The 27932-nt window shown below is 38.8% G+C and overlaps 1 protein-coding gene and 1 long non-coding RNA gene across 3 annotated transcripts; one reads left to right on the top strand and one right to left on the bottom strand.

The window, feature by feature from the left end:
- Positions 1-89: 89 nt before the first annotated feature.
- Positions 90-14308, bottom strand: TFAM (transcription factor A, mitochondrial). Its single transcript, XM_057736361.1, has 7 exons — positions 13882-14308; positions 13191-13309; positions 11251-11321; positions 10691-10840; positions 7208-7303; positions 1394-1450; positions 90-917 (listed from the first exon to the last, which is right to left on the bottom strand). Exons 1-7 carry the CDS (start codon positions 13980-13982, stop codon positions 771-773), a joined length of 741 nt encoding a protein of 246 aa, XP_057592344.1. The 5' UTR covers positions 13983-14308; the 3' UTR covers positions 90-770.
- LOC130853909 (uncharacterized) lies at positions 14254-22207 on the top strand. Of its 2 annotated transcripts, none has more exons than XR_009053904.1 (3): positions 14254-14428; positions 15295-15454; positions 22033-22207. It is a non-coding gene; the product is annotated as an uncharacterized LOC130853909 (long non-coding RNA). The 2 variants fall into 2 exon arrangements; XR_009053905.1 differs by lacking the exon at positions 22033-22207 and adding an exon at positions 17441-17528.
- The last annotated feature ends 5725 nt before the right edge of the window (positions 22208-27932 follow it).

Below are 27932 nucleotides of genomic sequence, written 5' to 3'. Positions count from 1 at the left end.
AAAAAAAAAATCACATTCCTACTTTAAAAAAACAAACAAAAAAACCAGAAAGCTGTAAAATGAATGTTTCACCTTAAAACACATAATTAGGAAACACTTAAATTTTTATCCTATGCAATATGAAACAATATGCATAGATTTGGTACATAATTTTTTAGTTTTTAATTTAGGAAAAAAGATAATGAGGAAAAAGGTTTATAAACCTCTCTCTTTTATAAAAGTTGCAACTGACACCAGAAAGCCCTTGCATGTACAACCATCATCTCTGACTACAATATGAATTATACCCAGGATGTGGAATTTACCAAGATGAGTTCTGGATGCTCTTTTAAAAATGCACAATTATATCACAGAATACAATGGCTTCCACAAACTTTGAGACACTTTTGAATAGGAAACTCCTGCCTCCATAATATAAGGAAACAAAAATATTCTTTCCATAGTCATCAACTATAAAAAAACTTCACAGTCTGATCTACCTTTATCAAAGGTAAAATGATTCACTGCTACATTTCATGGATTAGTTTGATGCTCAGTAGTTTCTAAACACAAAATAAATTCCACATGAACTCTTATCTGTTTGGGTTTTCCAAAGCAAGACACCAATACAAAATGTGTTGAACTGGCTGGCCGAAGTCCATGGGCTAAAGAAAAGGAATTAAATATAAATGTTTACCAACTTTATCCACTAATTTTACAACAGCTTTGGGTACTGAGACCTAATTGGTTTCTTGTGTCTATCCATTACGAACATAACTCAATCTTCTATTTTAATACTTCCCAGGGTCATTTTTTGCTGGGTATTTCATTGAGCGTCGTATAAGATCATCTCGTCCAACTTCAACCATTTGTTCTTCCCAAGATTTCATTTCGTTATGATAACGAACTTTGTCATCTTCAGCAAGTTGAATATATACCTGAGAAAAAGTGTAATCGTTAAAATGATTTCTTTAGAGGAATCTTCACAATTAATTTCTGGAAGGCTTTCCTAAATATATTCTAGAAATTACCTTACTATTCTACACGTATAAAGGGGGACTGGAAAGGAATGTTTTTGTGAGATAAAAATTAGATCAAAAAAAGATAAAGATTTTTAAATATTAATGAAGTTATTACAATTTCAGGGCTTGGAGTATAGAAAAGGAACAGGGGCAGGATGTGATCATCACTGGCTACAGTGACACTAAGTTATGAGTGACACTGTTTTAAATACCAATTTTATTTGCAGTCAAAAACTACCAAAAGAAAAAGCCAAACTGGTTCTAAGAATATGAAAATAATTTAAAAATACTTTGTGTAATATAAGGTTGTTTTCACATAAATCAAGCCTTGCCCTAATATATTCTCATAGATATTCTAACTAGACATTTGAGATTAAAACCATACTACTTACTTGCTTTTGAGAATGAGAGAGATTTTTCCAGCTTTCATTTACAGTTTTCAGCTTTACCTGTAAAACATGTTTAAATACCAGATATAGGGACTTCAATGATTAAAGAAAAATGCTTTTTTATTATTAATTCCAACAACAAAGACTCAGATATCAAGAATCATAGGCAAAGACTCATCAATTTTTGACATCTTTTCTAAGTAAAAATTATTAAACTGTTAAAATGTACAAAAATGAAGAGTATGAAGATATTTTAAGATATCTTTTAAAATTTGAGATGTAATTGACATATAACATTAGTTTCAGGTGTACAACATAATGATTAAATATTTGTATATACTGCAGAATGATCAGAGTAAGTCTAGTTAACATTCATCACCACAGTTACAAATTTCTGTGTGTGTGATGACTTTTAAGATCTCCTCTCCTAGTAATTTTCAAATACGCAACACAGTATTAATGCAACACAGTATTAACTCTAGTCATTATACTGTACATTATATCCCCAGGACTTATTTATTTATAACTGGAAGTTTGTACCTTCTGGCTACCTTCACCCATTTCACTCCCCACCCCCACCCACCAACTCTAGCGAACACCAATCTGTTACCTGTGTTTATGAGCTCTTTTTTTAAGTTTCCACATATAAATGAGATTATACATTGTCGTTTTCTGACATTTTTTTCACTTAGCATTACATTCTCAAGGACCATTCATGTTGCTGCAAATGGCAAGACTACGTTATTCTCAGACCATTCACGTTGTCACAAATGCAAGACTCCTTTATGATGGTCTGAATAATATTCCATTGCATATACACCACATTTTCTTTATCCATTCATCCATCAATGGACACTTAGACTGCTTCCATGTCTTGGCTAATGTAAATAATGCTGCAGTAAACATGGGGGTATATATATCTTTCTAAGTTAGTGTTTTAGCACAAGGGCTCCCTTTTTACCACATCCTTACCAACACTTGTTATTTCTTGCTTTTTTGATAATAGCCATTCTAACAGGTATGAGGTGATATCTCAGTTTTGATTTACATTTTTATGATAGTGATGTTGAGTACCTCTTCATGTACTCGTTAGCCATCTCTATGTCTTCTCTGGAAAAAATGTCCATTCAGATCCTTTGCCAAACTTTTAATCAGATTTTTTTTTTTTTTGCGGCTGAGTTGTGTGAGTTCTTTAAATCATTTGCAAATATTTCCCCCCCTTTTGGTAGGATGAGTTCATTTTGTTGATGGTTCTTTTGCTGTGCAGATATTTATCTTTTTGGATTCAGAAATATTAATATTTAAGTATAAACTACATTTTGTCATAGACTAACTTCAAAACTAAGTGTTTTATTTCCTCTCTGTAGCTTAATGTTTTATTCTAAAATTTGTGCCAACACGTTTAGTTGTAGCCATAGGAACAATACAACACCAGTTCTTCTACTTAGCTGAACTTAATTATGTGACTTGGAAAAAGTCATATTATCTCCCTAGGCTTGGTTCTTCATCTGTAAAATTAAAGGGATGTAGGAATCCCACAGCTGGAAGAGAGGCAGAGAGGAGAGTGAGTATACCTCACACAGCTTGTGCTGTTGCTACCAGAGAGCAAAGACTAAAGGGAAAAATAGGTGGGTGGAGAAAAAGGGACAGAAAAGAGACAGAGGGACAGGAGAAGGAGAATGTGAGGGAAAGATGGATATGGTTTGCAATACACCTGTTTAAAGCTAGAAGGATATCATCAGTGAATTTAAGGAGTTAAAACAATGAACTCTACTATTCTGACCAGAACTCTGAATTTTATTTTCCTATCAAAAAAATTGAGATACCAGATAGTATCCAAGCCCATGTTTTGAATATTTTAAACTTACCTTTATAAACACATTTAATATATTCAGGGATAGTTACTAAATAACTGCTCTCTTAATTTTGGAAAGAATTGCTTTAAAATGCTCTCAATTCTTTTATAACATATCTTTTTGCTTATATTTAATCCATGAAGTTTCACACTCAATGTGTTAAACAATAATTTATGAAGTTGCATGAGTAAATAATCTATCTTTAACCTACAAAAATAATTCATTAAAAAAAACTAAAGGGATGGAAAGACATTTACTTTTGTTGCCTTCTAAAACCCCATTAAATGAGCCCTTCTACCAGGTGAGGACACAGTGAGAAGGTGACAGCTATGAACCAGAAGAGGGCCTTCATCATGATGGTGCCTTGATCTTGGACTTCCTAACCTCCAGAACTATAAGCAATAAACTTATTTTTTTTTAATTAAACAATTAAAATTTCTTAAGGCATAAAAACCACATGGACAAAGACAATAGGAGAGGGCACTACCTGTTCAGCATTTTGGAAGCTGAAAAGCAGACAGAGAAATAGTATCTAATCCAAGAAAAGCTAAAAGGCAAATTGATTTACAATGCAGGATTCTCAAGTAGCTCAGGAATTGGCAGCACAAGATAAGTATAAAATAGAGGTGAAGGTCAAGCTAAATCATGAGGATCGACTGAAAGTCTGTTTAAAAAAAGAGGTTAAATTCCCACCATGGGCAGATTCTATGACATTCATCCTCTGAAGAGCGTAAAATAGTTACTCTGTGGATACCTAGTACAGTTGGGGCAATGGTAACACGCTGAAAGCAAGGAGATTAAGTGAAAATGTATATCGCAGAAAGAAAAGCAAAAAAGAGAAAACAATACAGGGCTTCCATGGTAGCGCAGTAGATAAGAATCTGCCTGCCAATGCACGGGACACGGGTTTGAGCCCTGGTCTGGGAAGATCCCACATGCCTCGGAGCAACTAAGCCCATGTGCCACAACTACTGAGCCCACACGCCACAGCTACTGAAGCCCATGCACCTAGAGCCCGTGCTCCACAAGAGAAGCTGCCACAATAAGAACCCTGACCACTGCAATGAAGAGGAGCCCCCACTCTCCGCAACCAGAGAAAGCCTGTGTGCAGCAACAAAGACCCAATGCAGCCAATAAATAAAAAATTAATAAATAAATAATAAATAAATAAATAAAAATTTAAAAAGAGAGAGAAAACAATACAGAAAAACTAAGAAAATTAGAGGACCAGTTCAGAAGATGCATAAAAAAATCATAAGAGTTCCAGAGAGTCAGAACAAAGGAAAAAAGAGAAGGGGAGGGAAAAAAAAGAAACAGATCATAGTCAAAAGACCAACTATCAAAATGGCTTTATACTTCTCACAAGCAATTTAAAAAGCTACTAGAGAATCAATATTTTTAAATTTTTCAAAGAACATGATTTCCACCCTAGAATTCTATAAGTCAAACTATCAAACAAATGTACATTTTTAGACATGCAAGAACTCAAAAAATTAATCTCCCATGTACTCTTACTGGAGGAAATGCTGTAACAGAATTAGTGAACCAAGAAAGACAACAGAAGAAGCAAAAGCACCACAAGGATGATGATGAAGATCCAGGATATCAGCTAGGCACTAAGCATAGAAGGCAACAACCAAACTGAAACAAATCAGAGGTTCCTGATTGAAACTGACAGAATATTTAATGCATCTAAATGTACTCAAAGTTAGTGAATATTGAAGAGTTTGGGTTGAGTTATGGATAGTACATAAAAAACTAAGCAAATACAAAAACAAGACAATCAATTTCAGGGAAAGTTTTGCAAGAAAGGAAAAATAATGACACCATATGGAACAGCTCAGCTATGAATATGGTATACATTATCATAATAAGTAATCAATATTTATCTAACCAAAATTATGACAACTATATTGGGGGGTAGGGTGATGGAAATTTGAACAGTAGAATGAGAGTTAAATGTTCATTGTAAATAGTGAGAGGTAGTGCCTAAAATATACATAATCCTTAGAATTAAAAAAAAACAGGGGCTTCCCTAGTGGCGCAGTGGTTAAGAATCTGCCTGCCAATGCAGGGGACGCGGGTTCAGGTTTGAGCCCAAGCCCTGGTCCGGAAAGATCTCACATGTCACAGAGCAACTAAGCCCATGAGCCACAACAACTGAGCCTGTGCTCTAGAGCCCAGGAGCCACATCTACTGAACCCACGCACTGCAACTACTGAAGCCTGTGCACCTAGAGCCTGTGCTCCACAACAAGAGAAGCCACCGCAATAAGAAGCCTACGCACCGCAGTGAAGAGTAGCCCTGCTCTCTGCAACTACAGAAAGCCTGCACACAGCAACAAAGACCCAATGCAGCCAATAAATAAAAAATAAATAAAATTTTTTAAAAAATCAGGGAGTAACAATATAAGAACATTATTTAGAGATATGGGTAAATACCACAAGAATCAACTAAAAGAGAGTGTACTTGCTCCTGGAGTAAGGAATATGACAGCACGGTAAAACTAGTATCTTTCATAACAAGCCTTATTTTGATTCTTTAAACTATGAGGATGTATTTTTTTATATGAATAAAAATGATATAATCGAGTTAATTTTAATTTCCAGGGATAAGACCTAGCCATGAAGCTTCCAAAGTGATTCCAAGATGCAGTCAGAGTTGAGAACCACTGATTCAGTAAGATTCTTTAGCACATAACCCTGTTATAAGAAAACTATCAAAAAATCCAAGGTTAGTTAGTGACCGAGCAAATTCCAACTAAAAAAATAAATAGGCTTGGGCTTCCCTGGTGGCGCAGTGCTTAAGAATCCGCCTGACAATGCAGGGGGACATGGGTTCGATCCCTAGGCTGGAAAGATCCCACATGCTGCGGAGCAACTAAGTTGCACTACAATGACTGAGCCCTCGTGCTGCAACTACTGAAGCCTGAGAGCCTAGAGCCCATGCTCTGCAACAAGAGAAGCCACCGCAGTGAGAAACCCGCACACCGCAACGAAGAGTAGCCCCCACTTGCCACAACTAGAGAAAGCCCATGTGCAGCAACAAAGACCCTATGCAGCCAAAAATTAAAAATAAATAATAAAATCTTAAAAATAAATACATAAATAGGCTTGCTTTTTTAGTAATGTAGGGCCATGGAAACTAAATTTAAAATCCCAAGGGGAGTAAATCAGTGAAACAATATAGTCAGGAAAAAGTACATCGTATATACACATTATTTAATTATATGTCCAACAGTATTTATAAAATGAACTACAGATCTAAATAACCCAAAGAAGCAGAGTGGCAAAAACCTTCATCTCAGACTGACAAGAATTAGGAATCTGAACAGACAACTTCTCTTACCATGGCATATTAAAAAAGGAAAAATATAATTGCCCATTTGGAGCTTCTAAGGAAATAAAAGAAAGACTAAGCCACAGCAGGAATGACAAGCTTTTTTTTCTTTCTACACGTGCATATCATGACATTCACATGTGTAATACATTCCCATGGGCATAACTAAAATTTTATTAAAGGATGTAACATGAAGCCATAGGTTACACTAAAATCCCAGTACAAAATATTACACCTCTACTCTCATTCTTTCCCAGTGATTGTAAAACAGTTAAGAACTGCTGGCTAAGTCTCCAGAACTTTAACAACCCTATAAAGCTGAAAATTTTACACATTTTTTAAATTTTAAAAGTTGACTATATATATATACACACACACACACACACACACACACACACACACAGGCAAATACATACTCAAATTAATTGTATGTGGTAAGAAAAAGGATTCTTCTTTAAAAGAGATACAAGAAAGAGGTCCTTATTTGTGTATACTATTTGTTTATAGTAATTTACCACTTTTCTTCACCACTTGACATGTGACACCCCTAAAAATTCCTGTCTAGATATTTAAAAAATTAAAATAAAGAAAAATTTTAAAAACAAACACAGTTTTGTTTTACCTGTGATGTACCTTCCTTAGCTTCCTGAAAGCGTTCAGATATAAAAATGTTATAAGCTGAGCGAGGTCTCTTCGGTTTTCCAAGCATTGTTAACTCCTAAGTAATAAAAATGGAAGAGTAAGATAAAGTTTTAACCTCTATGAGACTTAATTTTACCTACAGAAACTTTATTCACTACTATACATTACAGAATGTTCTTCAACGTGAACATTATGATTCTTATATAGAGTTTCTGATTGTTCCCTCTTGAGGTCAGAAGTTTTGATAGTACTGTTTTGAAAATTCTAATAGATTTTATGAGTTATTTTTCATACAAAAACATTTCTTTTACATATTATTTTCATGGCCTCCATGAACTAAATAACTGAGCACATATGTACAAAATCTTTTTTTAAAAGATAAAAAAACCCTCTGTTTCATCCTTACAGGACACCACCATCTCTTTGGCCAAAGCACATGCCTTCACAACTCAAGGGCATTAGAGTATGTTTAATAATCTCTCATTTCATTTTCTTCCTTGCATGTCTCTCAACCTTTAACCCTCAACAGATATGTTAAATTCAATTCTTTTTACTAGGTATCAAAAGGAGTGGGGGGAAATGCAGCATGTAATGAAGGATACTGGATCATCCTAACTTAGTTTCTGAATTTAGTAATGTGTAAAATGATGTGGCTTTTATATGGCAATTTGGTTACAGTCAATAAGAAACCCAAATTTCATTCCTAAGTAAAAGCAGGGCTCCTCTGATTTACATGTAGAGATCACTTTCTAGGCCCTGAACCTCTCAGTCAGAAAACTAGGCATTTTACAATTTATTACCCCTTTTGCTTCTAGAGCTACTGCTAGGGATTTCTCTCCTAGGTGCTTCACTTGCAACTTCCTGGTTCCCACACTTCTCACCTACTCTCTAACTAGTTGGAACTGGGAATCTAATGGAAAGAAAAATTCCAACAGGGAGAAAGAATGGATGTCTGAGGGAAAAACCATTCAGATTTCAGGTTTCCAGTTCCACATGTAAGGAGTTTCAAAGTCACCACTCCATCCTAACAAGTATACAGTTGAACAGACTGGAAAATCAACAACACCTCTTGGATCCACAGAAGAGAGGACAACAGGGCAAACTGCTGCCCCCAAGACTGAAGAGACAGACATAGACAGGTGAACAAGGGAGTCAAGGCCTACAGGAGCAGAGACTCAGGCATGGAAACCAGTGCTAGGGAGGAAACAACTGCAGTTAACAAACTGCTGCAGGCTCCACGTGGACAACTCCTAGAGTTAAGCAGTCACAGGAAGGCCCTCACAATATTGTAAGATTTATCTCCAGGAACTTGACCAGATTCCCACAGTAAACATCAAGAAAAATCCCCTCTTGCTTCCAGTAAAAAGAGAGGAAAAGGACCATTTTGAAGTGCCTGAGTACTTTATTATTCTTAACAAGGCCTGCCCTCAGGGGAAACTAGTTAATCAGTTAAACTGGTGTACTATCAGAGCCTAACTGACTTCAATGAAAGGTAATACTCGACTACAGCTTACCCTAGCCATCCTGTACCACCTAAAAAGGGGAGAAAAAAACAGAAACACTTATGAACTTCACAGTGCAAGGCATAGGCTCATTAAGGGACCCAGACCTAGTCACTGGACTATAGAATGCTTCCCTTGTCCCCATGCCTTACCACATTACTAAGGCCTATATACAGCAGTTCCTTTTACGCAGCACACCATGTGTAGCTATCAAGATAAAATTCCAAGGCATACTAAAAGGCAAAAAACCTAATTTGAAGAGACAAAGCAAGCATCAGAACTAGATATGGCAGGGATGTTAGAATTATCAGACCAGGATTTTAAAACAACTGTGACTGGGACTTCCCTGATGGTGCAGTGATTAAGAATCCACCTGCCAATTCAGGGGACATGGGTTCAATCCCCGGTCCGGGAAGATCCCACGGTGCCCTAAAGCCCACACATCGCAACTACTGAGCCCACGTACCGTAACTACTGAAGCCCTCGTGCCACAACTACTGAGCCTGCATGCTGCAACTACTGATGCCTGCATGCCTAGAGTCCGTGCTGCACAAGAGAAGTCACTGAAATGAGAAGCCCGTGCACCGCAACAAAGAGTAGCCCCCGCTTGCCACAGATAGAGAAAGCCCACATAGCAACAAAGACCCAATGCAGCCAAAAAAAGAAAAGGAAAAAAGATAAAGATATTTAATACCAAAAACAAACAAACAAAACCAAAAAAACACTAACAGAGGGTATTCCCTGGCGGTCCAGTGGTTAGACTCCGAGCTTCAGGAAGTCTAACTGCAGGGGGCATGAGTTCAATTCCTGGTGGGGAAACTAAGATCCCACAAGCTGCAGAGCGGCCCAAAAATATTAAAAAGAAAAAACCCAAACCTCAAAAACCCAAAAGCAAAGAGAACAAAGACTGAAAAGAAAAAAGAATAGAATATCCAACAACTATGGGACAACTACAATAGGTATAACACACATGTAATGGGAATATGAGAACAGAGAAAGGAACAGAAGAAATATTTGAATGCAAAACCCCTTATATCTGCCTAATCCTCATTTCTGGTCCTCCCCACTCTAAGTACTAGAAAGGAAGAGCAAAAGAGGGAGAGTAAACCCTAGTTCTCAACCCTCCAAATACCATCCCTCTGCAGAGCCTGTATTTCTCACTATCGGTATCTTTTCTGGCTTCCTTTTACTAATTGGATCAGCAGTCTCAGATTACTATCACTGACTTGAAATTGGGTGGGTCCTCAATCCGAGTGCTAGGAGGACTTAAGACATTAGGGTCAGGGAAAGAGATCCTAGCACCTCACATTAAAGGCTGGAATCTACTTTTCCAGAGAAACAGTTTTAACTCTGATGACCATTTTCTACTGTATATGTACTGGACCAGCAAGTTCACCACCTCACACCTAATACTATAGAAAGATGTAGTCTGTCAAACAATGGAATTTATATGGAATAATACCTTAAGCTGGAAACCACTAATTTTGAACCATGTGGGATTTTTAGGAAAAATAGGATTTCATCCTAAAGGCACTTGTTTGATTAGATACAACAGGCACTTTTTAAACATTGTTAATTAATTCACTCTATTCAGCAAAATTCAGAATCAAATTCACCACTGCCTATAGAAGAATTCAAACCAGTAGGTTATTCTAGACAAGACCCAGAAGCAAGATTTTTGCTATTCCTGATTTGGTTATTTCAGGCCAAACTCTGTTCCTAGAGCTTTCCTAACCATATACCTTAAATTCAGATGCATCCAAAAGTAGCAAAAAGGGTTTCTAAAACAGCCTCAAAGACAAGTGATCCTAGTAGCAGAAGAGAACTATCCTATTTTTTCCTAACTGGAGTACGCTTGACATTCTACCACATCATCAAAATAAGAAAAAAAACACCTATATCCATAGATATATAAATTTCAGTTCTTTGCCAAAGGAAAACAATATTTCAATAATACTCACTCTCTTTTTTATTAATGCTTTCTTTTTTAAACGTTTCTGCATGATTTCTTTTTCCAAAGATACCATTTGACTTGGTGTTAGTTGTTCTTGAATTCTGTGTATCTCTTCTTTGTATGCCTGCCAGTCTGCCCTGTAAGCATCTTCATATATCTATAAACAGAAAACACAAATAAGAAGTCAATAAACTGTTGCTGGCTAATTAAACATAGCACACCTGTCAGGGAAAGACAACTGCATAGCTTCAGGTAAAGACAAACTAAACCACCAAGTGGAAAATGTGCTCTGGGATCATATTTATAAATCACGTATTTTTCATATACATGATTACCAAGGTGAAAGTCCATTAATTAGCCTCCAACTTCAAACTGCTGCCAACCTTTCATTGCCACTCCCATACATCCACATTCTCATCATTTATATGGCTCAGAAGGTATGAAGTTCCTTTGTAGATAATGGATGTTAAAGAAAAAAACTCTGGGTCATCTGTTCCTTAAAGGACATGACAATTGTTCTTAACTGCAGAATAACTGGTCAGCAATGTTGAAAACTTATATGCTTACCTTTTTCTCTGAATCAGGAAGTTCCCTCCACACCTCGGCGATTTTTTTAATTAGTTCTGAATTTTTCGCATCTATGAAATGAAACAAAGTAAAAATTGATGTCACAATTTTATGTCTCAGGATCAATTTCTAAAGACTTCCAGGAAAGCATAATCCATTAGCTCTAAAATTATTTTTACAGACACCTCTATACCACACACAACTTAATACAATGATTTAGCTTTTCTTTAACCAACTAATTTAAATATGATAAACAATTTAATATTTTATCTAACATTGTTAAAGTCTGTTATCTAATAATCAAGGATTATCACTTACCACCAAAATGGTCCTCAGAAATTGACTACTAGTTTAAGCAATTGGATAATCAGCGTCTACAAGTTTTGTACTTCATATTTCAATCAAAACATTTTTTTCAAGTCTTTCGGGAATTATCAAGTTTTCATAAAATCTAACTAAACAACAAAACATAGTCTTGTATATCGACTACAGAAATATCATTTGCAAACAAACTCAATTATTCTAAAACCAATTCACGGGGCTTCCTAGGTGGCACAGTGGTTAAGAATCCACCTGCCAATGCAGGGGACATGGGTTCGATCCCTGCTCCAGGAAGATCCCACATGCTGCCGAGCAACTAAGCCCATGTGCCACAACTATTGAGCCCATGCTTTAGAGCCCGTGAGCCACAACTACTGAGCCCACATGTCACAGCTTCTGAAGCCCACATGCCTAGAGTCTGTGCTCCGCAACAAGAAGCCACGGCAATGAGGAGCCCGCGCACGACAATGAAGAGTAGCTCCCACTCGCCACAACTAGAGAAAGCCCATGTGCAGCAACAAAGACCCAACATAGCCAATAAATAAATAAATTTATAAAAAAAAATAAAAAATAGAATAAATAAAACCAATTCACTATTCCCCACTGCCTTCCTCATCTTAACTGGAATGACAGAGTATAAATGATTTAGCAAACCACTTGTTAGTTTCAACTCTTATGTTTTAAAATATGTGAGAGCAAAGATCAGCAATTACTAATTTAGTCATTATCTTTACACTGTAACCCAAATAAAGACCTACAACTTTTCTAGGGAGTCAACAAATCCCCTAACTGGAAATCTTTCAGGAATTCAAGAAGTGACTTTCAGGGCATCCCTGGTGGCCCAGTGGTTAAGAATCAGCCTGCCAATGCAGTGGAGACTGGTTCCAGTTCTGGTCTGGGAAGATCCCACATGCTGCAGAGCAACTAAGCCCGTGTGCCACAACTATTGAGCCTGCGCTCTAGAGCCCGAGAGCCGCAACTACTGAGCCCACGTGCCACAACTACTGAAACCTGCATGCCTAGAGCTCGAGCTCCACAACAAGAGAAGCCATCACAATGAGAAGCCCGTGCACTACAACAAGTAGCCCCCGACTGCCACAACCAGAGAGACCCCGTGCATAGCAACAAAGACCCAACGCAGCCAAAAAATAAATCTATTAAAAAAAAAAAATTTCTTTTGAAAAGTGACTTTCAGTGAAAAAGCTCTTGAAATTAACAGTAATTTGCATAGGGCATTAAAGTTTACATAACAAGTCCACTGCAACTTTAATAATCATTCCCAGTGGCAGAAAAAGGAGCTAAGCAAGAGGGAAAATGATTCATCAATGGTCCTCTGGACCAATGGCAAGGAGGCCCAAAATTCAGCTTTTTCATCCTCTTCCCTGGGTGCTTTCACTCTACATGCTATTTTAAAAATACCTTTCACTAGTTCTCAATTACATTTAAAGTATTTTTATTTGGCAAAAAATGTTATACTTCCTATTTTACAGACCATCAAACAGAATGATTATGTTTCTGCATTCACTGGATGCTTTGGTAGTGAAAATCAAGTTTGCAATTTAACTGCTCAGTGGCCTCTTCATTACATCAGAGAAGAGTATATAACCCAAATTCCTTACCTGGGTTCTGAGCTTTAAATATGGGTAGCTGTTCTTTAGAAAATCGAACGTATGAAGTCATAGGCTTCTTTGGATAACCACTCAAGCTGGACGAAAACCATTTTGGTACATTCGCAAAACTATATACAAATAAAAAGAAAATAACCAATGTTAAGAATTTAAGTGCCTATATTCATAAGTGACTGAACACAGATTCCAAACAAAATGTCATCAAGATGCTATATATCTGAGACCTTCGACAAGAAAGCTAATGACATCTAAAATCCTGTCCTATCCAGAGGGAAGGGCTTGCAAAACTGAAGTCTCAAAGCCCTCACCTCCTAGGAAGGGCAGAGAGTGAAAGAAAGCATGTATACTCCAGCTCCTGGACCCCGCCTCCTCAATGCCTAGATGAAGTTGGGAGACTCCTGGAGCGACTTCGTAGGGGACACAGAACCGGGTGCTCCAAGGTTGGACAGGGAGGAGGGGCGGGGAGGAGGGGAAAGGGAGCCGGAAGCAAGGCACGATGTACTGATGGAATAAGGCCTGGTCTCAAAACTACCAGCCCCTTGGCAAGGTCGAGGTCTGAATCACAGGGCCTAGTCGGCCCTGACATTTTAGGAGGGACAGCAAGTGGAGAAAAGCGTCTATATTCCAACCCGAGAGCGTCCTGAGGCCTGCCGCCTCCTGAGGCGCAAGCGTGCAGTCTTACCTGAAGGGAGAGCGCAGTCGACTGCCACAGCCCGCGCAGAGGTCGGCTCCCGACTTTCCCAAAGCACTCAGCACGCCCCACACGCCCCGGAGAAGCGCCATCGCATCCGCAGACAAAGCACTGACCGACGCCCCAATCTCGTGCAGCGCCCTGACACAACAGAACAACCGCAACACTGAAGACCTGAACCCGCGAGCGACCCTCCCGAGTTTGCTACCATGCCCGCCACTCGCGAAGCACTATGGGAGCTCGGTTGACTTCCGGTTTGGATAGGGGCCGGGGCAGGGAAGAAGGCGCAGGCGCTGTAGTGGCTTCCTTGGTGGGCGGGACTACGAAGAAGTAGGAGGAGCTCGGGGGCGGAGAGGGGAAAGAGCAGCCCGGCCCGTCTGCGGAGGGCCCTGGCCTCGAGGGGGCCCTGCGGAGCCGCCTCTGCCCCTGGCCCGCCCTCCGCAGCCTGTTCAGCCGCGGGGCCACGAGGCTGATGGAGGCACAGCGGTGGCCTCACCCGGACAGGGCACTGGCTGGCCTGTGACGACGGGAAGGACTAGTACGTAACAGACAGCTTTACCACAGCGTAGCTGTGCCGCCCATGCTCCTCTGAAGTCAGGTTGCTGGGTGCTACGCGCCCAGGAGAGTCCCTCAGTTCAAGCAGCAGCTGGAGCTCAGAGTCCAAAATTACTGCCGGAGGAGAGGGGTGGGGCATGGTTTCAAACCTTAAAATGCAGATTCCCGGGCCTTGCCGCAGAGCCTGATTCAGTATGTCTGTGTGGGTCCCATGTCTCCGCGTCTTTAACAGGTTCCTCAAGGTTTAACAAGTTCTAATGCCAGTGGTCATGGGACCACATTTAAAGCAATATCAATCCAGACCATCACCCCATCCACTACAACTATCGCAAACCCAGTCTTCAAGCTTGATATCCAACCCTGCTTAATTTGTGGGGAGGAGACTTTGGCTAGTTAGTTGTCCAGGGACTAGAGTTCTAGCTCCAGCATTAACATTAACGTCTTGATCCAGGAATGTCACATCTCCTCTCTAAGATTTAATGTCCCCCACTGCGGATGAGGATGTTGGACTAGATCAGAGTTTTCCCAACCAAAGCCCTGAGAGCATGTGACAAGTATGCCTTGAGGTATTGATTTGCTGTACAATCATTTTCTATGTGGACAATGGCACGAAAAAGATTGGGAAGACCCAAACTAAAGCTATCTAAGGGTCTTTCTAGCTCTGACGTTCCATTAGCTACCTCCTGAAACATCCTTTCCTCTGTTGGATAGCTTTGTTAGAAAATTCTTACCAGTGTACTATTGAGCTGAGAGTCTGTAGCCTTGAAACATTGGCCCTTTGGTGCCATGAGGACTAAGCCCACTTATTCTTTTAAGTGGTAAGCAACTATCACCATTTCCTGTTCACAGACTCTCAGGATTGAAAGGGACCTTCTGGGTCATCTGTTCAAACCTCTCACCCTGTTATGGAAGAGGAACAGGATTGGGTTTTGTCATTCTCCCCACCTCCAGTGAAGACTAGTGGCAGAGACAAAGAAATGAACAGTTACAATACAGTGTCAAGATAGAGGTAAGTATAGGCTAGAATTCCCTACAATTACATTTTAGCTGATTTCTGAAATAATTTTTCTTTATATTTTTCTAGAGTGTTTTTATTCTTTTCTTTTTTGGACAGTTTCTTTTTCTTTTTTAAAAATATTTATTTACTTATTTGGTTGCACTGGGTCTTAGTTGAGGCAGGTGGGCTCCTTATTTGTGGCATACATGTGGGATCTAGTTCCCTGACCAGGGATCGAACCTGGGCCTCCTGCATTGGGGGCATGGAGTCTTAACCACTGTGCCACCAGGGAAGTCCCTAGAGTGTTTTTTTTTCTTTCAGATGATTGATATAAAGTTAAACCTCTTTTGGATATTTAAAAATCCTTTTGTTGTTTTAGTGTCATTTTCATAAATCTTGCTATAAAGTTCATTTAGTAAGTCTGATCTATAACATTTCTGTTTTCATCAGATGCCAACTTTCTTTAAAACTCATGTACATTGCAGTGATAATTTTATTCCAAACTCAGTGTTTACACAGAAAATACAATTCTACCTACTTACTCACACTGTCTCTGAACAAAAAGGCACATGACTGTTCATATTTACTTTATAAAACTTGAAGACTTTTCCAGGGTTCTATCCCTTTATTTTGTTTTAAAACTTCACCCATTCCCAATGTTTCAGTCCCAACTGACTTCAACTATCAGTTACATCCTCATGGTTCCCACATTTCATATTGAATCCAGACCTTTCCCTTTACTCTCGCATCTATTATGTCCAAAAAGCTCGTTCGGGTTTTTCCCATAAGAGTGCATGGCAAATTTGAACAAACTTTTTGGCCAACCACAATGTATAGCTACTGTCATCTTTACCATCATGTTTCACAGATACCTCAGTTTTCCCTGAACAGAATTCACTATCTTTGGCCTATCTTGAACTCCTTATCTTGGTAAGAGTCACCAGTATCCCATTGGAATCATGCAAGCCAGTTACTTGATAAACTGTTATATATTCTTCCTCATTGACACCCCTCACCCATCAACCAACTGATGATAAGTATTACTGATTCTACTTCATTTGCCCCTCTAGTTAGTATTTCCTCCTCTTCCATCCCATTTCTGTAGTTTTTGTTCAGGCTAGTAGTGTGTTGGTAAATTCAGCTCTCTGAAAAGAGAGCCCTAATTTGTAGTGTTTGCCGAGATCTATGGTGTAAATACTCCCATGGCTGATTTCAAACCACCAGCTGAATGTCACTGAACCTGAAGTTGGGAAGAGATATACATAATTGGCTCTTCAAGCCAGTACCAGCCAGCTCCTGTATGCCACTGGTTCACAATGCCTCTGCTGTCTTTTCCCTCAATCTTACAGTAGTTTTCCTAGTGTTTTTCTTTTTTCTTTTTTTTTTTAATTTGGCCACACCGCACAGCATGTGGGATCTTAGTGCCCCGACCAGAGATGGAATCCTTGGCTGCAGTGGAAGTACGGACTCTTAACCACTGGACCACCAGGGAAGCCCCCAGTTTCCCTACTTTCAGTCTTACTTTCCTTCAAACCATATTTCACAGCCACCAGATCAGTCCTTCTAAAAGTCCTTGATTAGGGATTGAACCCCGGCCTCCTGCATTGGGAGTGTGGAGTCTTACCCACTGGACCACCAGGAAAGTCCCAAAGCACTTCAGTTTGGCTCTGAGTTTACTGTTGCATTTTGTGTGATATGTGTAAGTTATGGAAATTACTGGATAAGCATACAGACTGAGAAGTTAGACAGACCTAGGTTCGAATATCCTGTGCTTGTTACTAGGTGTGTGAACTTGCTAAATGACAATCTCTCTGATCCAGCATTTCCCCCTCTGTGAAATGGGAACAGTAATGGTTGATTCTTAGAATTGTTATGAAGATTAAATTAGAGAATGTATAAAAAGTTCTTAGTACAGTCTCTGGCACATAGTGAAAGTTAATAAATAATGGCTATCTTTTCTTTTTTTTTGGACGTGCTGTGCGGCATGTGGGATCTTAGTTCCCCAACCAGGAATCAAACCCGTGCCCCCTGCATTGGGAGTGCAGCGTCTTAACCACTGGACTGTCAGGGAAGTCCCAATAGTGGCTATTATTATCCTTACATTATTCATAACAATTATTTGTAACTTCTAAATAATTATAGGTATAGTATGGATTGTACCCAAACAAAAAAGACATATTTGCATCATAGCCCTGTCTTATTTTGTCATTTCCTCTCCCAATTAAATAACATACGGATTATGTACCAGTATTGCTGCTTTCTTTCTGTTGAACTTTTAACGTTTCTTAATTATTAGTGATGTTTGGTCATAAACACTGTGGTAGGTGATGAAAAATGAAAACAACACACCCTTAGGTTGGAATTGTTCTTTAAATGTTTTCAGAACATCTTTATATAACTATTTGATTATATGATTCACAAATTGAAGAAGTAGACAAAAGTATTATCATGATCATGGTTCCCAATTTACAGATTAGAGAAATTAAGTTCAGAAAGCCCACGTCACCAGGTTACAACAGTTAGTAAGTTGTGGAATTGAACACCTGGTCTTCCAATTCATTGTCTGTGCTTTTCTCATTATATCAGACTATCCCTCAGACTCAGTCAACACATCACATCATTCCAGCCCCAAGTGGAAGTGTCATTTGCCAATAGAAGGGACAGTTATGTGTGGAGCTGGGAACCATGTAAAATTTGGGAACATGAAAGCAATGATCATGGTTTATTGATACTTGCACACTAGTTAAGGTGGAAGTAGCACCAATAAATAGCGGCAGCAGCAGCAGTCAGAGACCAAGATAAATCCCTGGTGAGTAAGAGTTAGATACATAGATATTACATGAAGAAAAAATATTCCTAAGAGAAAGCAGTCTTGCTTTTGTAATTATAATGGATAAATAATCCAGCTACAATAGGAGCAATCATCTAGTAGATTTGGCACAAGGAATAGATGTAATTCTGAACTCATAAGTAAAATATAGTTCTAGAAATAAGATTATACTGTAAATACCACGTCTAAAGACTATTTACTCATCAGCAATTAAATAGCACTGTGATAGGCATTGGAAGTGGTACAGAAAGGATAAGACAGTTCCTGTTTCAACAAGGTTACACTTTGGGGAAATAAAGTATAAACATACAAAAATACAAAAGTATAACAATTCTTTGCAGCAATACAAGAAAAAAAATTATAATCTGAATATCTCCTAGCTTATCTTTCCTGTAAATCAAGATTTTAATAAATTATATGTGAAGAAAACTACACGTATAATTGTTTCCTTCAAACCATTTTCATTCACTTAGGGTCTATTATCACCTCACAGTAGTTTGCCTTTTAAACCAGTATACGTGCCGCACAGTGCAGCCAAAACGTAAAAAAACAAAACAACAACAACAACAAACAACAGTATACGAAAGGATGGAAAGGAGAGAAAAATTAGAAAGAAAGATCTTTTGTATGTTAATAGCTCCCAGGTATCTAAATTAATTTATGAATTACTTCTCAATTAGAACAAGGTATGCAACCTTAATTACTAAGAGCTAATCAGAGTTATTTTTAGTCAATGTTGTAGCATATTATGCAAAATAAATATAGCTTTTCTGTTTTAAAACTGATTCATGAGTCAGCAGGAGAAAGGACAAGTAAAAAGGATAGCTATAATTTTATGCAAATTATAAAACCCAAATTCATATTGCTGGATATTCCTGAAAGCTGACTTAAAGAGTGGAAGAAATTCAGAATGATTATATTGAGGGAATAGTGCTATTAATAAACAAGATAACCTACATTGTCTGCCCTCACATTATTGTAAAATACTTGATCAATACAAATGATAATAATTATAATTAATTGCTCAACTACATGGCAAGCATGTTAATATATTTTATCTCTAATTCTTTCATAATTCCTACAAAGTCGAATTATTTGTATTGTACAGGTATGAAAACTGGTATTCAGAGACACATATATAGGAAGGATTATCTTCCTTTTTACATCTTGTTAAAAATTTCCACCTATGAATCCACAGTTTGCAGCTTTGAAATTATATTTAACTCTATGTAAGCATAATATAGGCAATTCAGTCATGAAGTTGCAGTAGTTTTTTTTTTTTTTTTTTGGCCACACTGCGCGGTTTGCAGAATCTTAGTTCCCTGACCAGGGATCAAACCTGCACCCCTGCAGTGGAAGCGTGGAATACTAACCACTGGACCACCAGGGAATTCCCAGTTGTTTTTGTTTTTTTAATTTTTAATTTTTTACAATAAACTGCATATATTTAGAGTGTACAATTTGGTATCCCAAATACTCCTTTACATTCTATCATTTCTTTTCTATCTTCATAAAGAGTCTTTCTTGACGTTAATTTTTGGGGTTGTTAAAAATAACATCTGAAGTTCCTTTATTTGCTCATTCATTCAGCCATTCAAAAACAGGCTTGAAGATTTTAAAACTATACACACACATATGCATATGTGTGCATGCAAAAAAAAGTGTGCAAAATAATACACATAAAATTGGGTTTAATGGTGACTATATCTGAGTATTGCAGGAGTGAGTAGATGGTACTCAGTTTTTACTTTATATAGATCTGTATTGTTTAACAAAATACAATAGTAATATTTATCATTTTAAATATTTAAAAAAAACCCACAAACCTCCATTCCTAGTAAAAGCCAGTACTATGCTAGATACTGCAATAAGTTCTAAAAATACAAAGGTGACTAAGGCATGATCCATCTATTTAAATCTGCTGGGAGAGTAGGGGATGGCTTCATAAAGTAGGTGACATTTGAACTGGTTTTTTTTTTCCAAGTGAGGAGGGGTGGAGCTGCTTTCCAGAAAAGGGAAACAATATGTGCAAGTCGCAGATATGCATGAGGGCATGGTGTGTTTAAAAAGACAAAATATATGTGAGAAGGAATGGTATCAGACAAATCCAAAGAGTTTGGGTGGCATTAGGTTGTGAAGGGCTATGTGTAATATGCTAAGGGGTTTGTTAGCAAAAGATGGACAAATAACTTTTTAGGCAGCTTAAACTCGTTTTTAGAAAAATATCTTTTGTACGAGCACTGAGAGTGATGGAAGTGAGGAGACTGTAAAGAAGGAGGTAAATTAGAAGGCTATTGCTATAATCCAAGAAAGAGGTTGAGATTCTGAACTAAGATTCTGCCACAGCTCATACTGCAAAGGCATTTCTAAGTACAATCAACAGGATTTCATTCACAGGTGGAAGCCAAGAATGGTTCTGAGGATTCTAGTATGACAAACTATTCCAATTCCAATTCTACACTCTACACTAAATAAACAGCCCCAAACAAATGGTTTCATTACATCATTTTGTTGATTAAAAACTTACACTGATTTCTTACAGGCAAATCAAGGTTTCACCTGGAGTTAATCTGCCTTCTCCACTTAATCTTTTCTCTCATTATTGCACACAGACCAAGGCCATTTTCCTTTTTACTTTATTATCTTTGGTTTCTCTTATTTTAATGAATGCCTTCCCCACTCAAATATGCCATTAAAATCCTAAGTATCATCTGAGGCCTAGTTCATTCATTTATTTATTCAATAAATATTTGAGCTATTGGGTGCCAGATACTGTGCTAGGTCCCAGGGAGTCAAAAATCATAAGCACTAAGGACCTCATCATTAATGACACTGATAATGCAGCATGATAAGGGCTGGGGGTGGAGAGATGTCAGCACTATGGCTGAATAAGTTGACCCTTGCTTGCACCCCGCCCCCAACAAAAATTTGGCATCTCGCCACAGACGAAAGTGCCTTTATGGGAGCTGTGAGTGTCTCCGCCAAGGGATCTGGGAGGAATCTTGCCCACCTGTGCACTGGGTAATAGACCTACAGACTGTGGTCCTCGTCCTGGCTGTGGACCCTGCAGTGGCCCATGAGCTGGCTCCAGCCCCTCACAGCCACAGCCCAAGAACTCCTGCAAAACACTGTCTTAGACGATCACTTATGGATGAAAGGGCCATTTTGGAAGGTTTCCAGCAGAGAACTTCCAGGACAATGTTGAAGCAAAACAAAACAAAAACAAACAAGTTTCGACACATTGGAGAAGGTAAAAGAGGTAGTTTGACTTTACTGCATCAATCCTTCCCCAAGACAGCACAGCTTAGGGCCAAGAGAGATTTTCTGGGCCTGTGATATCTCCAGCAAGGGAAAGTGAGAGTGTGTGAGTGACCACCTGGCCTCCTCAGCTGTGTGGAACACAGAAGGGAGCTCATTTCTCTCTCAGCCCATCTAGAATACTGAATCATGAACTTCAGGACTGGGGAGTGGGAAGAGGCTGGGAGAACATCAGATAGAATTCTTGGAGGGCGTTAAAGGGACACGGCTCATACTGTGTTGTGGACTCCATTAAGAAACCATAAGCTGCTAGGGACACATGGTCTCCCCAAACTGGTCCACGAGCACCCTCATTTCTTGGCACAACTCATGCATACACACATGCCCCTACCCTGTGTCCAACTCCCTGTGTGCATTTCTGACAACAGTAGTGATGAAACCGAGCGTGGCACTGTGGGGATACCGGGCATGGAGGCCTCTTTTTGTCCCCCATTTCTTGCAGGTAAGACTCCGCCCTCCGTGACCTTCTCTGAGTTCCAAAGGGCAGATCTGAACAGCTGCTAATCAAGGGAGGAGCAGCCAAGAGACCACCTGAGGCAAGATTAAAGGGATCAGAGAAGCTCATCAAGATTAGGAGACCTCACCACCTGAGACCCAGCACAGACCCTCATCTTGTCAGCAACCCCACCCTTGAGAAGTTTGTTCTAAAACTCCTCATTAAATCCTCCTGGGTTGGAACACATAGTTTTTTCAAGGCAGGAGTCTGCTGTGTCTCCCTGTGCCTGGCAAAGTAATAAAGCTACTCCTTTCTACTCTGCCAGAGCTCTGTCTCCGTGTTTCTATTCGGCACCAGTGAACAGAGGCCGGGTTTTTGGCAACAATGAGAGCCAGTTTTGGCATATGGCTAGTGAGCACACACAGAAAGGCAGCCAGAATCTGCAGGGCAGAGAGAAACCACAAGCTTGAGCTTTAGCGCCACCTTTGGGAAAACAAAAGGGAATCTATCAGCATTGGGTGAGATAATTAAAGGACTGAAGAGGGCATTTTAGGCACCATGATCAGTTTGACCAAAGTCTGAGATTGGTAAGCACCTCTCTGTACTGGAAGTGGAAGAGGCTGGGAGCCAGAGGGAACTGCAGGAATTTGGGTGGGAGGCAGGGAGTGGAAAATGAGTCAGGAAATGCAAGCCACATCAGATCACGAGTCTTAAGGGCTTAGTACTTTATTCTTCTGGTTGATGATTTAAATCAAGGAAATGAACATGTGAACCATAAGACACATATATAAATCCGATAAAAATGAGCTTCACTGTTTGAAGTACAAGTGTAGGATTCAAAGGCTAACCCATTAGCATCTCCATTCTTTCTTTCCCAGACTCCTCTGCAAAACCACTGCTGAGGCTGTGGGCAAATATCAAACTTTTTGGGGGGCCATGTCCTGCAGCATCTTATTTCCTGGACCAGGGATCAAACCCAAGTGCCCTGCGATGGAAGCGCAGAGGCTTAACCACTGGACCACCAGGGAAGTCCCTAAACATTTTTAAATGATAACCCACAAGATCAAATTTCAGTTAGATGGAATATTTTGACATTTCTGAGGATGATTAATTTGAGGGCAGTGTGAAGGTAGGGAAAAAAGATAGAAATTTGTAGTAGTACTGCATTCAAAGAATGAAGAGGTAGGGATATCTGTTTCCAGATAGGTGGTCCTACTGAAAATCAGAACTGGATGAAATATATCAAAGATAAACTCTGAGTATTTGCAGTCACTCTTCTCCTGTAGTATAGGCTAGAGCTGAGAATTTGGGCTTAGCACAGGCAGTAGGTCACTGCTGGGGCAGAGGAACTAACAGAGATTTCTGTGGATGTACAGTGCTAGAGTGGCAAAACTGGAAACTTAAAGGACCTCAACGTGCAACTTGTTTTCTCAATTTATGTACCAGAATCTTAAGCTATGTTGGTAAAGAAGCTAAAGAACTAAACTTTTGTGACTCCCCTTGTGGTCCAGTGGTTAAGATTCTGCCCTTCCACTGCAGGAGGCACAGGTTCAATCCCTGATCGGGGAATAAGAGCCCACATGATCCTGCATGCTGCATGGTGCAGCCAAGAAAAAAAGAAAAAGATTAAAAAAAAAAAAAAGAACTTTTGAAAACATAGTATGATTTCCTGCAGTCTCATAGCATTGAGAAGACAAAGGCCTGCCAGAGGACAGGGGCCCCAAGGAACACACTAGCAGTTAAAAGTCTGCAGTGGAGAACTGGCACTAATGATCTACAGTCCCCCTTTTACCTGGGGCACTTGATTTGGATGTGGTGTGAGGATGAGAATTTCAGGCTCGATCTCTGACCAAGAGCAGTTTTTCATGACAGAAAAACTAGTAGTACTTGTGGTGGTTGCAAACATCACAAGGGACAAACAGGCAGATTTGAAAGACTTCAAACATATGGTTAGTCCACACTCAAGATGTTTGCCAAATTCTGCGGCTCTAAGAAGCAAAAAGCTAAAACTGTGAATCAAAAATACTATTGAAAAGCAGAGTGGAATTTCCTGCAGTCTCTCTGGTCTGAGAATACAAAGACAATGCCAGAGGGCTGTGCTCTATGAACAAGGGTAAACCAGACATAGACTGAATGATAAAACTGCAACCAGCCTCAACTAACCACAGACCTTGATTGCCATAAGGTGATCACCTTTGCACACTATTTGTCTAGCATAGGACAGGGTGAGCCCTCTCTGGTGGAAGAGAATATCATCTAGAGACTACAGTTTTTATACACAGTGTCTGGCTTTCAATAAAAGCATAAAAGCGCACATGCAGGTGATTCAGTTCCTTGAAGTTAACGAAGACTTTAAAATAACTGTGATTAAGGACTTCAAAAAATAGAAAAAAAAGGGCAAAATAAACAGTTTTGAAACATAATAGAAAACTAAAATATGGGGGAAAAAATCAAATGGTAGTTCTAGAACTGAGAAAGACAATCTGAAACTAACTACAATATCTGAAATTGAGGGGATGGGTTTAAGAGCAGATTGAACATGCAGAAGACAGGATTAGTGAACTGGAAAAAAGATGAATACAAAATTTCCGAACAGAAGCACAAAGGAAAAAAGAAAAAGAAAAACACAGAAAATAGGTTAGCAAACAGGTTTAATACATTTTATACTGGTGTCCTAAAAGGGAAAAATAGGATGGGGCAGAGGTAATATTTGATGAAACAAGGGCTGAGATTTTCTAAAACTCATGAATATGTAGCAACCTACAGATCAAGAAGCTCTGTGAATCTCAAGCAAGATAAAGACAACAAAAATTATACCTTGTAACATCATAGTAAAACTATTAAAATTTTAAAAAAGTATATAATCTTAAAAGTAGTCAGAGAAAATAGACACTTTTTAAAGTGGCAACAATTAACTAACAGCAGATTTCTCAACAGAATTGTGGAATCCAAAGACAATGGAATGATATCTTTAAAGTGCTGAAAGAAAATAGCAAGCTAAATTCTATTCCCAGAGAAAATATCCTACAGAAATGATAGCAATATAAAAACATTTCAAGGAAAAAAAAAAAAAAAGACTATTTGTCACCAGAAGACTTGCACTAAAAGCAATGCTAAATGAAGTTGTTTAGTCAGAAGGCAAATGATCTCAGAAACATGAAAATTCAAGAAGCAATGGAGACCACTGGAAAAGTATATTATGGAGGTCAGTATACTGGCAATAACATACAAAATAAGAACACTGTCTTGTGAAATTTAATATATACGTAGAATCAATTTCATAATGATAATGCAAAAAGTAGGAAAGCAGTAACAGGGCCCAAATAGTTTAAGGTTCTTACTTTACTGAGAAAATGGTGTAAGTAATACTTTATATTAAACTGTAGTAAGACAACGATGGATCATTTAATTCAGGGTAATCACACACATAAAGAAATAAAAGGATGTCAAACTAACAAGTTATTAGAGGGAAAAAATGGGACGATTATAGAAATTGATTAATCCAAAAGAGGGCAAGAAGGGAGGGAAAAATAAAACATGGTTAAAAAAAAATCAGGTACATGGGAATTCCCTGGCAGTCCAGTGGTTAAGATTCAGTGCTTTCACTGTTGTGGCCCGGGTTCAATCACTGGTCAGGGAACTAAGATCTCCCAAGCTGTGTAGCATGGTCAAAAAAAGAAAAAAAAAGAAAAAAGAGAAAAGAAAAAGAAAAAATCCATGAACATAGTAGGTAGGTAGAAACCCAACTTACATCAGTAATTCCATTAAATGCAAAGGACTAAATACTCCAATTAAAATACTAAAATTTTCATATTGGATAAAAAAACAAATCAAACCAAACTATAATAAGTGCAGGAGACGTTTTTTAAAAAACACAGAGAGGCCAAAGTTAAAGAACAAAGAGAGACGTACACTGCAAACACTAGCCAAAAAGAAAGTTATATTAATATTAAAGTAGACTTTAAGCCAAAAGCATTATTAGAGATAAACAAAGACATTTCTTCATGAGAAAGGGATCATTCTGCCCGTAAAACATCGTGATTTCATATGTGAGTGTATCGTGTGTGTATGTGTAATCCAATAACATAACTTCAAAATCTTCACAGCAAATATAAACTAATAAATTTCACAATCATAAAGGAGAAACTTGCATAAATCAATCATAATGGCTCTGAGAAAAAACAAATATTGTGAGCATAATTAACAAACTTGATCTAATTGGCACATAAACTCTGCACCTAATAACAGATTCATATTATATATAAATGCAAATGCACCATTTATCAAAATTTACCATATTATTCTGGGTCTGAAAGCAAGGTTTAAAAAATTAGGTACCAAGGAATAACTCCAATGAAAGGTGTACAAGATCTCTGCACAACAAACTACGAAACAATCAGAAATTAAAGACAGCCTAAGTACACTGTGATCTATATATTCATGGAAGACTCAATAAGATGTGATGGTGACCCCAAATTCCTTCTCATGGAGCAATGGGAGACTACGTTCCCTTCCCTTGAATTTGAGAGAGTTTGTTACTGCTTCACACAAGAAGTGACGCTATGTGACTTCAAAAGCTAGACTATGAAAGGTCTTACGGCTTTCTCCCCCGTTTTCTTAGAAGACTTGCTCTCCAGATGCTGCCTTTTGGAACTGAATTGTCATGTTGCGAGAAGCTCAAGCCACATAGAAAGGCTTTTAATAAGTGCTCTAGTAGACAGCGCTCAACCGGGTGCCAGCGTCTTAGTGAGGAAGCCTCCCAATCATTTCCACCTCTAGTCATTTGAGTCCCCTGAGTTGAGGCCCTAAGTATCATGCAACAGACAAGCCCTTCCTACTGTGCCCCATTCCAATTCCTGACCCAACAGAATTTATGAGCAAGAACTGTTCTTTTATATCACTTATTTTAGGGTGGTTTGTAATTCAGCAGTAGATAATCAGGACAAAAGACACCAACTTTACCAAAATTGCCCTAGAGATCCTATAAAATCCCAATTAAAATCTCAGCAGAAATGGAAAAGCTGATCCTAAAATGTATTTTGAATCACAAAGGATGTGAACAGTCAGAACAATATTATAAAAGAACAAAGTTAGAAAACCCACACTTTATCTGATCTCGGAAGTTACTACACAGCTGCAGTAATCAATGTTCTGTGGTATTAGTATAAGGCACATAGATCATTAGAACAGAATTTTGAGTCCATAAATAAACCTCTAGGGTCGGTTGACTTTCGACAAGGGTACAGAGACCTTTCAAGGGGAAAGAACAGTCTTTTCAACAAATGGTGCAGGCCTCATATTTAGAAGGGCTTACCAGGTTGGCCCTCAGCTGGCATCTAGAAATTATGACTTTAGGAAACTTCCCTATGTGATATAAGGTTGTATCTGCTGTGCTAGCCTGACTAGACTTTTTAAATAAACAACATGATTTTGGTGAACACCTGCTTACCTTCTGGGAACCTAGAATTTTGGTGGGCAAAGGGTGCCTACATGGTTTAGGCCCCAATAAACTCCCTGAACTTTGCATTTCAAACAGGCTTCCTGGGCAAAAACACTGAGCCTGTGTCCCTGCATTTCACTGTTGGAGGGAGAGTGCACTTTGTGTGGCCCCTTCAGAGAGCTTCGCGGTTTCCTCCAGACTCTGCCTGATCTGTCTTTTCCCCTGACTGAGGCAGCTGCGTATCTTTGTTGTGTCGCTATAATAAATCTTAGCTTTGAGTATGACCATATGCTTAGTCCTGTGAATTCTTCTATTGACAAACTGAATGTGTGGGTGGTCACGGGACCGCCAAAATGGGTGTATCAGGAGTGCTTACACAAGTGGTGTCACAACTGTTCCCCACAATATGTGTATTAAGAGTTTACAATAAAATGTCTTATATGCAACTCATAGTGATCTTTTGCAC

The sequence above is a fragment of the Hippopotamus amphibius genome, chromosome 5 (assembly GCF_030028045.1).
Source record: "Hippopotamus amphibius kiboko isolate mHipAmp2 chromosome 5, mHipAmp2.hap2, whole genome shotgun sequence".
NCBI classification, from domain to species: domain Eukaryota; kingdom Metazoa; phylum Chordata; class Mammalia; order Artiodactyla; family Hippopotamidae; genus Hippopotamus; species Hippopotamus amphibius.
The sequence above is the reverse complement of the archived record's forward strand: the minus strand, read 5'-3'. Positions and strand labels throughout refer to the sequence as shown.